Here is a 17360-nt window from a genome sequence, read left to right on the forward strand (position 1 = left end):
TCTGACGTCCTTGAGAATTTAAAAAATACATTTGGCCGGATTAGGTTTAGCTTGATTCTATTAGCTTAATAGGCCACCCTGATGGTTCTATGATAGCTTTTAATAGCAGCCAGAAAACACTTTTTAGCCGCAGGGTCAAAGTCCTTTCTTCAAGCTCGTTTCAGTTTTTTACACAATTTACGCAATTTTGTCACAGTCATTATACCATGGACTAGAGTCCGACGTGCGACCTTTAGACCATTCAGCTGGAATGAGGGAGTCCAGCACTTGGACAATCCAGTTGCAGAAGGATCTATAGACCACTTCTGCTTGTTAGGGGGCTCGAATGCAGGGAAGGACATGGATACCAGGGAGGACCAGACCAGCCTACGGCTTTAGGTGTCTCCACCGACGCAGAAGGAATATTAGAAAAGACGAGGTCCAGCTAATGACTAGCTAAATGGTTTGGGCCGGGGACTAATTGATTTAATTTTCAGGCTGCTAGATCAGCAAGCAGACTGCAAATTTCGATATCTTGCACAAGATCAAAATGCAAGTTAAAGTTACCCAGGATGCTTAAATTGGCTGTACCCATTGCGAGCGTGCAGGTAGCCTCCATCAGGGCAGACTTACATTTCTTGGCAGGCCCCGGAGAGCGATATACTAACAGCCCTGAGGTAGTCGAGTGGGCGCTAAAAGTGATACTGAAACAAGCGCATTCAAAACCCTCCATCGCTTCTTTGACAAATAAGCACGAATAGCAGGATTTGAAAATGACCGCAATGCCGCCCCCTCTAGACTCTCTGTTAACAGTAAGAATGTTATAACCTGGAGGCAGCGCTAAGCTAGGTTCAGCCATCATGTCTTCAATAAGCCATGTTTCGGTTAAGAAGAACATATCAGGAGATTCCTCCAGAACCAGATCATACATTTCTAGGTAGTGTTTGGCCAGTGAGCGAACATTTAAATGAAAAAGAAAGGCTGCGATGAACCGGGGAGCTGAAATCAGCTGAGAGCCTACCGGGAAAATGCAGAAGAAAGGTAAATCACACAATGCCCCGAGGGCATTATTGTATTTGAGATAAGCATAATAACTCAGTTACATATGAATTCCCCATCTCCCTATCCACTATGTAGGAGTCTTGTATACAGGAATAATCATATAGTATGCAGATCGTCAACATCCTATACCCTAATACAGTCCTAGGCTTCTAACACTTCTAAATACCCCCCCCCCCCCCCCCAGGCACGCCACACAACATCAGCAATTGATATACAGGCTGGGATTACTACAGGTTAGTTCCCCAAATGTAACTACAATAATGTTCAGGGAGACCAAACCGTGACAGGGACTGCTAATGTTCAGTGCCTAGGTCCGCCTTGTCATACAGTGCCCAGGAGTGAGCTATCTAATCCAGCTCATCAGGAGCGCCAGCCGTGGGTTCCTCATCGTTCTCATTATCCGGGATCTTTAGGAGCACCACCAAAGTTTCCCATGCCCTCGCTGCTTCTAATGCTTTCTTACTCCGTGCTCGTTTTGCTAACTGCAGTCTAACTATACCTTCACACTCCGACCATTTAATTAATTCTGCCTTCCATCTTTTAATGTTTGGACCCCGGTTTGCTTTCCAATGCATGGTAATATTTAGTTTAGCTAATAGTAGGCCCAGGCCTAGGAATTTGCTTGTGACCTTATTTTTGGCCGTATGGGGGAATCCATGTAAGAGGCAGGGTCCCGCGGCCAGCTCTAGCTCCCTGTCGGTGATCTCAGACAATAATGTGACCACATCTACCCAATAGTTCTCCAGCTGAGGGCAATCCCAAAACTTATGTTGAAAATCTGCTCCCTCCTTATTACAACATGGGCATGCTGCTGTTCCAGTGTCAAAATACTTATTCATCTTTGCCGGGGGGAGATATGCTCTGTGTAATGCATAAAAATTCACCAGTTTTAATCGGGCAACACTAGTACTCTTCCATGCCCTTTCCACAAGATCCGCCCAGGCCTTTTCTGTAACCTCATCCCCCAGAAACTCTTCCCATTTGAATCTCAATGCAGTCAAAGGAACTACCATTTCTTGCGTCATGCGCTTATAGAGACAGGTGACCGCTTCGAAGGTTCCTGCCGCCGTCACTATATATTGCCACCACATCGATGTCTGTGGTCACTCCAATGCTTTCGGATAGCCGCAGCAAGCGCCGAGTGTAACAAAAAAACCCTCTGGGCAAGTCATATCGTTCCTGTAAATCATGAAAGGGGATCATAGTACTGTTCTCATACAAGTCTCCTATTGTGGACAGTCCCCGCTCTTTCCAGGTTGTCAACGCTTACCAGTTACCCCCATGCGTCAATGCATCACACATGGGTAGAAGGATTTTAGGTGCGTAGGGATATATAATCTGCGCACGCTTCAGGCTCCTATTCCGGCATTACTGTGCTGTTCGTAATACATCCGGTAGGGTACGGAGTCGGAGGGACAATTTCAAAACAATTTGGGACAGTACTCACAGTGACGGAACTCCACTTCCAGTCTCCCCCCATTCCCCGAAATCCAGACGCCACCTCCTGTGTGAGCCACTGTAGCTGAGCAGCTACGTCTCGAAGTCCAGCATTGCCAGACCCCCTTCTGATCTCGGCCTCATATGGACTCACAATGTCACCCTCCTCCTGCCATTTCCCCATGGCTTGATTTGTGTAAAGTGTCTTTGTCGGCACCCAAATTGGTAAGGTCCGAAAATAGTACTCATATCTCGTAAGGGTCACCATTTTAAGTAGGGCCAGCCGGCTGGTTACTGAAAGAGGCAGTGCGCCCCAAAAATCAAAGTTACCTTTCAACCCTCTGATGGCCCTACCGGTATTGCCCTCCAGTAAATCGCCATACGTATGATTTATTTGGGTCCCTAGATGCGTCAAACGTCTATACTCACACCATCACTATCTTGGGGGCCAGGATTAATCAAAACTGTCGAGAATAGGCAGGACTTTGCCCAGTTCACTTTGAGCCTGGCTAGTCTACCAAGATCACGGAGTAAGCGCAATGCATTGTCCTGGCCTGGGCCGCCAGTGTCTCCATAGCTAGGGCAAATAAGAGGGGGATAATGGGCATCCCTGTCTCGTTCCTCTGCCCACTTCACAGGTGTCTGAGATCAACCCACCTCTTCTAACCCTGGCAGTGGAATTTTTATATAACAGTGCTGTCCAAGCTACAAATTTGTTCCCTAGTCCAAATGTATGCATGACCTGGAACAAGTAAGGCTGTTCCAGACTATTGAATGCAAAATAGTCGCAGCCTCCTTCTGATAAGAATCAGCTTCTAGAACCCGTAATAGGCGTTTTAGGTAAATAGCCGTGTCCCTATTTGGGATGAACCCGCATTGATCCTTGTGTATTAGCGTCGTCATATAGAGAAGGAGCGTGGTAGCTAAAATCCGACTCAGGATCTTCTAGTCCGTGCTAAGCATAGAAAGTGGGCGATAAGCGGACCTGTCCCAGGATGGTTTCCGTAGCGGAATAATGAAAAATACACGGTACTTGATATAAAGTACGGCTGTGTGCGATTATACACAAGACCAAAGGGATCATCAGAACTGATTAGTAACTATAGCGCGAAAATACATCTATAAATTGTTATGTATTAAGTGTATTCCTGGTTCAAGGGTCTTCAATCTACTGCATTTCAACCCTAAAATTACTCAGTGGGTCATCAAGACAAGCAAAAACATACAAGGCAAGTCTGAAACACAGAAAAGTGCAATGAGTAATCCCACAATCATTTATTGAGGCTGCATTCTAACTTGATGGGATTTACATAAGCATTAGCCGATGAATATATTCAGAAGTGATTTTAGGAGGGGTTGTTATGTGTCCATAGAGCCACATGTGAGAGAAACTCCTTATACTCTATTCAGTAGTAACAAGCAAAGAATACTAACACGAAAAACAAAGTTTGTCATAAATTCATGCAGTATTAGAATGTCCTAAAATCTTCCTCTGTTGCAGAGGAGGAGGTCACAAGACTTACTACCGAAGCCTCACAAAAAGTAAACGGCTTAAGTTACCAGAGAGTCTGAGGTGAGTCAGTTCAACTCAGAAGGACCATGAATAAGTGTGACAATCACTCATTGGTGCCATGCAGGAATGATAGGTGTACTTAAGTCCGTTTTAAAGGAATATGGCAGTCATCCGTTCACTGGTGCATATGCTAAAAGAATAAAGTCACACTTCAGAAATGGGGAAAAAAGGAGCAATTAGAAACCTTAAAAAATATATTTCAAAATTCTCAAGTTTTCGTTTTTTAATCGGCACAGAAAATGTTCAAGGGGCAATAGCGTGCATCAGGTCAGGTCAAATGTTTTTTTTTTATAGAGCGCAAAACTTATCACCATAAGGTCTCAAGGCGCTTAGGCAGAGAAAAACAGTTGAACAGTGCCGAAGAGATGTTCCAGGCAGCGGCAAGCATTATTTCGGGAACAACCATGTTTTAAGACTTGCCCGGAAGAATTTGTGTTCCGGAATGGATAAAAGGTGAGGGGGCGGTTTATTCCACAACCGAGGGGCAAGGTAGGAAAAAGAGCGGTGGCCATTTCGAGAGGTACGGACACGAGGCTGAAACTGGAATGATTTATTACTGGATCTTAGAGGTCTATTTGGCACATACCATTTAAGCTTCTTTCGGAAGTATTTAGGGCAATGTTATACAGGATGGCGTGCGTGAGACTCAGGATCTTGAAGTGGCTTCTCTGACGGATGGGGAGCCAATGTAGTTTTTTCAAAGTAGGGGCGGAAGGGGTTCTAGGCGGAAGGTCAAGAGTCAGTCTGGCTGCCGCGTTCTGCAGGGTCTGCAGTTTGGAAAGCAGGTTTTCGTTGAGTTAAACACAAAGGGCATTGCCGTAATCGAGCCGGCTGATGACCAAACCCTGCACCAAAGGCTTCCTGGCTTCGATTGGAAGCCACTTGAAGATCTTCCGGAGATTACGCATAATCCCGTTGCAGACGTCGATTACCTGGCTGACATGATTTTTCATGGACAGGGCACGGTCTGTTGTTAGCCCTAGGTTACGGATTGCAGGTTTAGGGGAGGGACCGGAGCCCAGTTCCGGCTGCCACCATTCTTGTGACCAAAATTCATTGGCCTTGCCAAACAGAATAATGACAGTTTTACTGGCATTTAGTTGGAGTTTGTTACTAATCATCCAGTTACTTATATCAATCATGCAGTTTTTGAAGCGGGTACGAGTGTCAGAGTAGTCTGGGCCGCATGTGATAAGTAACTGGGTATCGTCCGCGTATGATACAGTGTCGAAGCCGTAAGATTTGATGACGTTGGCCAGCGGGGTCAAGTATAGATTGAACAGCATAGGACTTAGGATACACCCTTGGGGAACCCCCACGGTAACTAGGTGGCTGCTGGGGAGTCCACTTGAACTGTGGTGTAGCGGTCAGTGAGATAGTTTCCCAACCAGTCAAGGGCTTTTCCTCTGGTACCCATCTCCCACAATCGATGTTTCAGAATGTTGTGGGAGATGGTATCAAAAGCTGCTGATAGGTCCAGGCGGACCAGAATGGCTGACTCGCCTTTGTCCAACGTAAGCCAGATATTATCCACAACCTCTAGGACTGCAGTCTCTGTACCGTGGGCGGCACGGAAGCCGGATTGGGAGGGATCCAGAATCCTGTGTACCTCCACAAATGCTGTAAGCCGCTTGTATACTAAGTATTCCAATACTTTCCTAAAGTAGGGTAGTAGGGAAATGGGCCGGTAATTAACCATTTGGATGGGGTCATTTGAGGTTTATTTTAGAATAGGCCTTACTAGGGCGTGTTTCCATTTTGTTGGTACCCTGGCTTGGTCTAATGAAGAGTTAAAAATGTTCATGAGTGGATTGGCCAGTAACGGTATGATTTTAGTGCAGGAGCGGGGAGGGAGGGGATCGTTAGGGAGCCAGATTTTACTTTGTTTAGGCCCTCAAGTACTTCGGTGATTGTTATCGGGTCAAATTGAGTTAGAGAGGGAGTGGCCGTGTGTGCATACGGGAGGGGATTTACCCATGTTTTGTTGGTTAGCTGAGATTGACCTGGATCAATGTTCGAAAAAGAGGAGTAAATTGTTTTAATTTTATTTTCGAATAAAACGGACATCGAGTCCACCGATTCTTGGTTAGGCACAAAGTGAGACTGTTCAGCCCGGGGCGAGGTAAATTCTTTTAGTTTTTTATATTTTTCCTTGCTAGAATGGGCTGCGTTATTTACCCGTGGAGTTAGGAAGGTCTTTTTGGCCGTTTTGATATTTTTTAAGTAGAGTGAATGCAGTAGATTATAGCTCTTGCTGTCCTCCTCCGTTTTAGATTTACGCCATTGGCGTTAAGCCGCTCGGCTAGATTGTTTGTCAATTTTTAAAGCAGCGGTGAACCATGGGGATGCAATACATTTCATATTGACATTTGTCCTGGGGATGACCTTGTCTAAAGTTTTTTAAATTGTTTTTATTAAACAGGTTTCTCATCAACAGTCATTACATTGAATAGATAGCATTATCATTACAGTGAATAGATAGCATTATTACAGTCTCCAGTGTCATATGTCTGCATACTTTCATGTCTCCTCAAGTATAATTAGAATGTTACATTTCGGATCGAATCTCCTCGTTGCCCACTACCACAGCCTCCCATCACTCCCCATCCGCATCATCATCTGATGAGCTGTCCGAGTCGCGCTCAGGTAGTAGGTCCAGCAGATCTCCCCCCCCCCCCCCCCCCCCCCCCCCCCCTGTAGTCATTCCATGCCGCCCAGGTTTTTTTCCATTTTGGCGGGCATCCCCTGTTTGCATATACCGCCCTTTCCATTACCATAGTAAGGTCCATATTTTTGCACCATCCCGCCAATCTCCGTAACCCCTCCACACCCCATTTCTGAGCAATATCTCTCTTCGCAACCATGAAGCCCAGTGTAGCCCAGATTTGACCGTATCAATTAAGATCGTTTGGATCCCATACATTTAATAAACATTTATGTGGCTCAGGCAAAACAGATAGTGGAGTACTGGAGACAGGTGTTAAGTACCATTTCGCAGACACTGACGCTATCGCTGGGCAGTCCCACATAGTGTGGAAAAAAGTTACCTCTTCCCCACAACCTCGTAGACAATACGGCTGCTGCACCCTCTGTAGCTTATGAAGGGTGGTTCTTGTGTAATATATGCGGTGTAGAATTTTAAGCTGCACCAATCTAAGTTGTGCGGATATTCCCACCTCCTTGGGTGATGCCAATGCTTCCGACCATTCCGAGTCATCCAGGTCCCTATATTTCTGTCGCCCACTTCTCCCTCAATTTCACGGTGGGGTCAGGCATGTTATTGAGTAGTTTTTAGGTCGAGCCTTTACCATTCCGCAGGAATGGGAAATGGGGAGAATTCAAGTCGGCTATTTTCTCTTCAAACCAAAGGGCTTTCAGCCCGCGGTTTTCATGCAGTGCCCGTCAACATGCACGCGCATCGCATGCAAGCCCAGCCCAGTCCTCCCCTCATTTACGCCCACCCACCAGGCTCTCCCGCCCCCATCAGGCTTCTCTCCCAATCCGCATGCAAGCCCAGCCCAGTCCTCCCCTCATTCACGCCCACCCACCAGGCTCTCCCGCCCCCATCAGGCTTCTCTCCCAATCCGCATGCAAGCCCAGCCCAGTCCTCCCCTCATTCACGCCCACCCACCAGGCTCTCCCGCCCCCATCAGGCTTCTCTCCCAATCCGCCTGCCTCCCCTCGCGCATTCACGCCTCCCACCAGGCTTTCCCGCCCCCATCCGGCGTTTCATTTTTTTGTTTCTGGTGCACGTCGCGTTTCTCCTGTCCGAGTGCTCGCACCGCTTCCACCGCCTGGCTGGCTGCTCTCTGGCTCCCTCTCCCTCCATTCATGGTTTTTCATGCATGGCAAAAATCAATCGTGTTTATCAACATCATGAAAGGCGTCTGCTTTCGTTTTGCACGCGCGCCCTTTTCTCGCGTGCACCTGGGTCAGAAAAGGACGCCATGCTTCTTCTGTCGATTGCTTTGGAGGGGTGGGCTGTGCGCTGCAGCCCCCCACCCCCTTGTTTTGCAGCGCACATGCCGCCATTTGCAGCAAACGGTTCGGGTTGGCCCGACAGATGGTCGTGTCCGTTGTGGTGGTGGTTCAGTCCCCATGTTCCGTTTTCTACTCCCATGTTGGGATCTATAGACGAGCATTTTCTGTACGCATCTGCAGAATACGCGACTGAGGTCCACGAAAATGCTAGGAAGTGCCACGCTGTATCTCAGCGCTCAGCGTTGGTATCTCCTTTTCAAAAGGAACAAGGCAACGCGGGCAGAATATTCAAGTAGAATTTCAGCCTCTCGTTAGTTGTGCTTTTATCGTTTGGCTCTCTGTGGCCGCTTCTTAGTCGTCTGGAGCAGAAATGCCAGTCTGTGTCCCAATTAGGTCCTGGGTCCTCCCCCTCACCCTCACTCACTCACCCTCACTCACCCTCAACCCCTCACTCACCCTCACTCACCCTCACTCACCCTCACTCGCCCTCACTCGCCCTCACTCACCCTCACTCGCCCTCACTCACCCTCACTCGCCCTCACTCACCCTCACTCTCCCTCACTCACCCTCACTCATCCTCACTCATCCTCACTCATCCTCACTCACCCTCAACCCCTCACCCTCACCCACCCTCAACCCCTCACCCTAACTCACACTCACTCCTCACTCACCCTCACTCATCCTCACTCACCCTCAACGCCTCACCCACCCTCAACACCTCACCCAAACTCACACTCACCCTCACTCACCCTCACGCTCACTCACTCTCACTCACCCTCAACCCCTCAATCACCCTCAACCCCTCAATCACCCTCAACACCTCACTCACCCTCAACACCTCACTCACCCTCAACACCTCACTCACCCTCAACTCCACAGTCACCCTCACACGCACTCACCCTCAACTCCTCACCCTCACACTCACACACTCACACCCCCTCACTCACACTCACACACACTCAATGACAATAACTCACACTCAGACTCACACACCCTCACGCACCCTCACCATCACCCCCCATCACCCTCACACCCCCTCACTCACACTCACTCACACTCAATGACAATACCTCACACTCACCCTCACTCACACTCAACGCCTCCATCTCAACTCCTCACCCGCACTCACCCTCAACACCTCAATCACCCTCAACACCTCACCCTCAACACCTCACCATCACTCACCCTCAACACCTCACTCACCCTCAACTCCTCACTCACCCTCAACACCTCACTCACCCTCACTCTCACTCATCCTTACTCACCCTCAACACCTCACCCTCATCTACGCAACGCCACTCATCTACTAAAAGACACTCAACTACGCAACGCCACTCAACTACGCAACGCCACTCAACTACGCAACGCCACTCAACTACGCAATGCCACTCAACTATGCAACGCCACTCAACTATGCAACGCCACTCAACTATGCAACGCCACTCACACATGCAACGCCACTCACACATGCAACACCACTCACACATGCAACGCCACTAAACAACGCAACACCACTCAACTACGCAACGACACTCAACTACGCAACGACACTCAACTACGCAACGACACTCAACTACGCAACGACACTCAACTACGCAACGACACTCAACTACGCAACGACACTCAACTACGCAACGACACTCACACATGCAACGCCACTCACACATGCAACACCACTCACACATGCAACGCCACTAAACAACGCAACACCACTCAACTATGCAACGCCACTCAACTACGCACACATGCAACGCCACTGCCACATGCAACGCCACTCACACTGCCAACGCCACTCACACTGCCAATGCCACTCACACAGGCAACGCCACTCACACAGGCAACACAAATCACACAGCCAACGCCTCACACACAGGCAACACCTCTCACACACGCAACGCCACTCACACACGCAATGCCACTCACACACGCAACGCCACTCACACACGCAACGCCACTCACACACGCAACGCCACACACGCAACGCCACTCACACACGCAACGCCACTCACACACACAACGCCACTCACACACGAACAACACTCACGTTGCCAATAGATCGCGCAGTACGACAGGTGGAACTATTACAATGGCAAATAACAATGCCTTTCACTGTTGTTATCATTTAGAATACATAAAGGGCTTTGTCATTTACAAAACCAATAGCTCAAACTTTCCTACTGCGAGACCTATTGGCAACGCCAGTGCTTGTTGATATGTGGCGTTCTTCAGTTCTCTCCTTATACTGGGGATCTTTAGATATGCTGGACAGATTTGTCTAAAGTTTTTAAGATGGCGGAGTCTAAGTTGGTTGCCATTTGTTCCACAGGGGTTTCCAAGTGTGTTTGTTGCAGTTTAAAATGTGTTTGGAAAACTTCCGGGGTCAGTTTGCGCCAGGGCTGATGGGGACTCTTTTATTTATTTATTTGTTTATTTATTTTTTATTGTCGGAAGTGGACTCGGGGGTGATAGGAGGCTTAACTTTAGGAGGTGAGGATCAGTCCATAGCATGGGAAGCGGGCCCCATTTCTGATTTTAGATGAATTGGTAAAAATTAAGTAGAGTGTGTGACCCGCTCAATGGGTAGGGCCGGTGACCCGTTGGATCAGTCCTAAGGTTTCCATTGTACCGATTAAGTGGGTTGTTTCCGGGTCGGACAGAAGTTCAGCATGGTAGTTAAAGTCTCCAAGCAAAATAAAGTTTTCCGTTGCTAGTGCATGGGAGACTATTGATTCCAAGAGAAAGTTCACAAAATTGGATTTGGGCCTGGGGGGGGTCTATGCACAAGGGCAACTCGCCACGTTTCCACACAAGAAACTTTGATGTTAGCGATCATAATTTCAGCGGTGGGGTTGGAAGCAGTTTCCAACAGCTTGATCTCTATAGCTGCGTTAACCACAAATGTATAGCATAATAGCAAACATATTGGTGTTTTAATTATACATAAGAGTTTGCAGTTGCTGTACAGCAAATCCAATATACACAATTTTAATGTGTAATTAACGAGTTCCCTTCTTCCATCAAATTCAGGTCCTTCTGAGACTTTCTCTTGGCATTTCTTGCTCCATTCTCTTCCTTACTGTCGGAAGATGTTTGGCGCCTTGCTGATTTCTCTAGCATTACCTACATCTTCATTATAAATTAACAAGATTGCCAAAGCAGCTCTTTCCTCCTCTGTGTGTTTTTCCTCCTAATTGTGACTGAAGGAGATAAAGCAACACCTTTCACATACAATATTCTGTTCTGAATGGCACCATGTCTACTACGAAGAGTCACCCGCTTCCTTAGGCTGTCTGACAAGGGTACTGAATAAGTCCTTATCAGTGTCCAGTTCTTGACACATTTTACACTTTTGCAATACTCCTTGGGTGATGCCATAGAATGTCAGACTAAGAAGGCTAAGGAGGTAGATCTAGGGCATGGAATCACAAAAGCGTAATCATTTTCACTTCGTAAACCAATATCCGCAAACCTATCCAATAGCGATGCACACACAGAGCAAAATTTGCACCTAAGAACTTGCATAACTAGACACTTCCAAGTCAAATAAATGTACCTGATGTGCCAATAAAGTAAAGCTGCTTTGAACAGCTGCTGCAGGAGTTTGCAGGTGCACTGAGTTTGGTTATAAAGTTAGATTATTTATAAGAGGGTGCTTCAATGTAAAATTGATTTGTATGTCATGGAGACCATTCTAGAGGAGTTAAAAGAATAAGAAAGGATGCAAGTTTCTCGAGTAAGGATGCTTAATAATGTCTGAAAGACTACTAGCAGTTTTGTAAATGTCTGAAGAGGGAAGTGCCTTTTTATCAGCAGAATAGTTACATGATGTGCTATAATGTGCGTGGTTTGAGAACCACAGTGCTGCTAAAAGTGGGAAAAGGAAATTAATCTTAGATGTCAATATCTGTCCAGTTTTCCTGGACCAAGAGTTAGAAACCAGATCTGGTGGATTTAACTTTGAAGACCACGCCAGTTGAGACAGAGTTAGATGTCTGAATGATATATCGAAATACACCAGAAAAAAGCGATTTACGGTAAGTGAGCTATACAACGAGCGTTTCGAGGTGCATATGTTACAACAATTTAAGCTAAATGCATTCGTTCTCAGACTTTTTAATAACTTAAATGCTCTACATTTTTATTCTGGCAATTTTCTTGGGTTTTTGTTTTGTGGTGGGTTTTTACGTGTTAAATGTTTTTTTTCCTTTATTTTAAAATAAAATTAAGTATTCTTTGAAACGACAGCTTTCTGATACCCTCTGTCTGGTTCAGGTCTTAGAAAAACCCATGATGCCATTGTATACCACAGTATTTGCTATTTTTGAGCCACTTAGGATTAGCTCTTATCTGCATGTAGCACAATCATTACAACCATAATTTCAAATCCTCTTTTTTTTCCCTCCGGAAAAGCGTTCTTTGTGACAATTCAGAGTGAAGCCTGTGACTTTTGGAAGTCTACTCGATATCCCCAAACCCCCCAAATAATCTTTTGACATTACAGTTACACTGGAAACATGTGTTTCTGGTACAGCTTTTTACTTTTACGTGCATTCTACTTTTCTAAATTAAAAACTATCTTTCGTGTTAAGTGGCTTAAAATTTGAAAAGTTGTAAATTAAATTGAAATTTTGCCTGAGAGCCATTGAAGATGTTGATGTTAATTTACAGCAGCTGAGTTAATATTCTGGATATCTGTTTTTTGTAGGTGAATTGGTAGCAGAGGAAAAAAAGAGTAACCTGGCTTGTTCATCTGCGCTCTATTGGTTGGGACCTGTTGCAGTCAATGATATAGACTCATCATAGAGATTTTGAGGACCCTTGTAACATGCCTAGCAGGATGGGATCCAAAATAGACATGCGGAAGAATTTAATCAGAATTAAAGCACACTATCATGGGTAAGTTAACCCCAATATGGGGTATTGTAAGCACCAAATAAAAATCAATTTGTTTTGTTTATTTGAACCTGAACATTACTGCTTTGAAACTTTTACCACACTAAGATTCTCCGTCTTGCTTTTGATGATACAGTAATCTGGGAGTGGTAGCAGGTTAGAGTCTGCATTTCACTGCGTATATGAGGAAACTCAAACAACATTTATTGTATGGTCACTATGCAAATATTTAGCTGCTTGGTCTAAAAGTAGAAGTATTACCTCCTGTACCAGTTAAAAAAACAAACGTCTGGATGGAGTATGCAGAAGTGGTTGGAGAGGTTTTGCAGGGGAAGATGTTTGTCCTTCATGAACTATTGCTCACAACCGATGGTTACGTTGTATTCGACTGTAGAAACATGTTGCAGTAGAATTGTCACAGCGGCTAGATTTTGTAGTATAGCAGAAGAGGTTTTAGATCTGTATAGAGGGCTTTATGAGTTGGGGAGAAATGACTGGTTAATGCTTCCGTACATGTATAAAGTTACTGTGAAGCTTGAAGGATTTAGAGGTGCTCCAAGGATGCCAGGGTGGGTTTCCTGTTGCAGCTAAATATACCAGTTTTGCAGAGAGATTTAGATGGATCCGTTTATAATTTCTAAACAAACCCGATTCTCAAGTAACATTCCAAGCACGCTTTGGTCAGGGTTAAAACATCACTTTATAGACTATAGTTTCTTTATTTAGTTGGTGCCCTATTTTGTGGTTAGTAAATCTATGGATATAGTACCTGTAATAGAGAGCCCTTGTGGTCAGTTTGGTGCTGATTAATCCCTCAAGTAGCGGGTGGAACAGTCCTGTTTTAAAGGGCTCCCTGGAGATTAAGGTTGTCCTCTACTTACCTTATGGCAGTTGGTAAAGAGTTCAGTTGGAGTTAGGATGTGCCTCCTTGGCGAGGTTTGTGGAAACAAAAATTCTTCAGCCAAATTTACTTCTTTAAGTGAAGGATGAACTTTTGTCTGTGGGTACACATCAACTAGTGGAGAAACCCTGGTTCGATACCTGGTAGTGCCAGGTGTATAGACTGGTTGAGGGATGCGTGGCCAATAGAGTGATTAAGAGGAGGTTCAAAGTGAGAATAATGAAAGTCTGGTTGGCAGTTTCTTAATCTGCTGAATATAAAGCTGGTTTCCTGGAGTACGATGGTTGAATCTATTTATGTAGTCCAGACTCACCATAGGAGAGCTGAAAGGGGCAGCGTTCTTCCAGTGACTCAAACCTTGGTAAGAGGCAATTTGTTATAGGAATCCTGAACCGATGAGCTCTGTTCAGGCAATCAGAATGCGGTGCTAGGTTGATGCTGTGAAAAACTCTTCCAAAGTGGACGATGAGTAGATGAGACGATTGGAGTAGTATCTGTTCTGGTCTTTCCAAATTTCTGCTTCCTAGTGTTTGACCTGCTGACAGTAATACCTCTTGGAGTCCAGCGTTTTCCACTGTAATGGTTTTAGTATTCGTTAGTGACTTTTAGAGAATTGCATTCTACCAAACAACCACATTCTTGAATCTTTTGTGTGCTTTAACCACGGTCTCTTTTCTCTCTACTGACTTGGCAGTCCGTTCAAGGCTTGGTTTCTGGAGGTAGAAGTATTATATAGTATCAAAGGGAGAGATGTTGAGCACGCTGGAAAGACCCCCATGGAAGGTGTTTCTCTGCATGAGACACTTAGTTCATGGTTATGGCGGCAAACGTACGGCACAGAGCGTTTTGCTTCAGCTACATGCTTTTTATTATTTCTATTATCGTTTTTACAGTTTGTATGTTTCCACTGTCTGAAAGCGAGAGCGTCATCGGGCAGCATGTTCACACTGAACAAAAAAAAATCTTGGTAAATGTATAATGATGTCCTGGCCTTCAGCAGGACAAAGTTGCTGAATGATGTACAAATTTATTGCATGTGGTTCTGTGATACCAGAGTGGCTTCTACATGATATTGGATAAAGTAATTAAAATGTGTTTGACCATTGCAAAGAAGGAGAACAATGGCAGCTGTGGTTTTCTGCTGTTCGCGTTGAAAGAGACACAACTGACTTGAAATATAGGCTCCTTGTGAGTTGTTGTGGTCCATAAGAGTCAATCAATTTAACGATTTGTAGAGTGCTGCTTATCACCTGTGAGGGCATCCAGGCGAAGGTGGTAGAAGGGGGCTGCTGCTGGGAGTGGTCAGTCAAACATCCAGGTTTTTAGGCCATCTCTGAACTTCTGGAGGGTGGGTGCAGTCCGGAGGTGGAGTGGGAGGCCAGTCCAGGTCTTTGCGGCCTGGTAGGAGAAGGTGCAGCAGCTGCTTCTGCTTTTGAGGAATGTGGGTGTGTGGTAGAGGGAGGTTGAATGTAGTTACCTGCTAGGTTGCTGGATATTCAGTTTGTGATTGAGGGTGGCAGGTCCTTTGTTGTGCAGGGTCTTGTACGCGTGGGTCAGTAGTTTAAACTGAAACCTTTTTTGGACGTGGAGCCAGTGGAGCGCTCTGAGGTGGAGGGTGATGTGGGGTCTTCTCAGGAGGTGGAGGATGTTTTGGATGGTTTGCAATTTGATCAGTAGTTTTGAGGTCATGCCCACCTAGAGGAAGTTTCCGTAGTCCAGGCGGTTGGTGATGAGGGCTTGGGTGACGGTGCATCTGGTGTTAATGTGGAGCTATTTGAATATTTTCCGGAAGGCGAGGACGCAGGCTGAGGAGATAATGTTTACCTGCTTCTTCATGATTTGCTTGTTGTTGAGTATGATGCAAAGGTTTCAGAAGTAGTCTGTGGGAGTGGGCAAGGGTCCCAGTTTCACTGGCCACCAGGAGTCGTCTCATGGGGAGATGTTGCTCCTGAAGAAGAGTACCTCTGTTTTTCGGTGTTGAGTTTGAGGCATTTGTTTTGCATCCAGCTGACTGCGCTGGTCATGCACCTGTGGGAAATGGTTTTGATATTAGTGGGGATTGAGGAGAAGGCGAGCTGAGTTGTTTGTGTATGATATGATGTTCATACCATAGGATTTGACCAGCCTGGCCAGGGGGGCCATGTATGTGTTGAACAAGGTTGGGCTCAGTGAGGACCCTTTGGGAATGCCGCAGATGATGATCTTTGGGCCTAAGGTGTAAGACGGAAGGTGGACACTGTGGGTTCTGCCAGTGAGGTAGAAGCGATCCATTTAAAGGCATTTCCTTTGATCCCCATCTAATGAAGTCCTTGTAGGAGGGTGTAGTGTGACACTGTGTCAAATGCTGCGGAGACGTCTCAAAGGATCAGGGCTTTGGTCCCTGCCTGGTGTAGGAGAGATCAGATGTCATCTGTGGCTGCGATTTAGTGCAGTTTCGTTTTTTTTGATTAGCACGGAATACTGATTGGGATGGATCCAGGAGGTTGTTGACCTCTAGGTTTTTGGACATTATTTCTCCAGGACTTTAGCCAGGAACGGGAGCAGAGAGATGGGCTCGAAGTTCTAATAGGTCTTCTGTAGGTATTTTTAACTAGGTTTTACTCCTGCGTGTAACCATCCTTCAGGGAAGGAGGCAGAGTTGATTGATGAGTTGAAGATGGTGGTGAGTTTCTTACGGATGGAGATGCTCTCCAGTTTGAACATGTGGTGGGGGCAGGGGTTTCTTGGTGCTCCTGAGTGGATGGAGCTCATAATGGTAGCAGTGGTTTGCATGGTTGGTTGATCCCATGTAGTGATTATAGTGTTTGAGGTGGAGTCGCTGTTGTTAACTAGTTCGGCGAAGTTGTCGCTGGTTGGTTGTGGGTCGAAGTATTTGTCGATGGTGGCGAGTTTGCTGTAGAAGTCTTCAAGGGTGTTGCAGAGCTCCTGCAAGGGGTGTTACGGTTTTCTCAGTTGCTGAAGGATTGGTAAACTCTTTGATGATGCTTGGAAGTTCCTTGCTGTGTTTGGAGCTAGCTTTGAGGCGGGTGGCTAGGACTCGTTTTTGGCTTTTTGTAGTCGTATGTGATATTGAGAGCCGTTTTTAAATTTGGCTCAGTCGCTGGGTATTTTGATGGTATGCCAGATCCTTTCTAGTCGTTTGAAGGCTTTTAGTTCAGGAGTGAACCAGTTGGTGTGTTTGGAGGGTCTGACTTGTTTTGCGGATTTGAAGGGTGCAACTATGTCGGCGCATTTGGTGATCCAGATGTTGAAACTTTGGATGACCACCTTGAGGTCGGCAGTGGTGTCCGCGGGGGAGGTGTTGATGGTGTTGTTCAATCAATCAATCAATCAGGACACTTGTAGAGCGCACTACATACCAGTGAGGGACTCAGGGCACTGGGGGCGGGTGCTGTTACCGAAGAGCCAGGTCTTGAGTAGTCTTCTGAAGGCCAGTAGGTCTTGGGTCTGCCGTAGGTTGGTGAGGAGGGTGTTCCAGGTCTTGGCGGCGAGGTGGGAGAAGGATCTGCCTCCGGCTGTCGTTCTTCGGATGCG

The 17360-nt window shown here is 46.2% G+C and overlaps 1 protein-coding gene across 1 annotated transcript in view; it reads left to right on the top strand.

The window, feature by feature from the left end:
• Nucleotides 1-17360, top strand: part of PRKCZ (protein kinase C zeta) — a 943345-nt gene that overhangs the window by 61510 nt on the left and 864475 nt on the right. The window contains exon 2 of the mRNA XM_086921534.1: nucleotides 12738-12928. Within this exon, the coding sequence (XP_086777660.1) occupies nucleotides 12858-12928 (71 nt within the window). The 5' untranslated portion in view covers nucleotides 12738-12857. The remainder of the gene's footprint in view (nucleotides 1-12737; nucleotides 12929-17360) is intronic.

This window comes from Lissotriton vulgaris, chromosome 5, assembly GCF_964263255.1.
Source record: "Lissotriton vulgaris chromosome 5, aLisVul1.2, whole genome shotgun sequence".
Classification (NCBI taxonomy): domain Eukaryota; kingdom Metazoa; phylum Chordata; class Amphibia; order Caudata; family Salamandridae; genus Lissotriton; species Lissotriton vulgaris.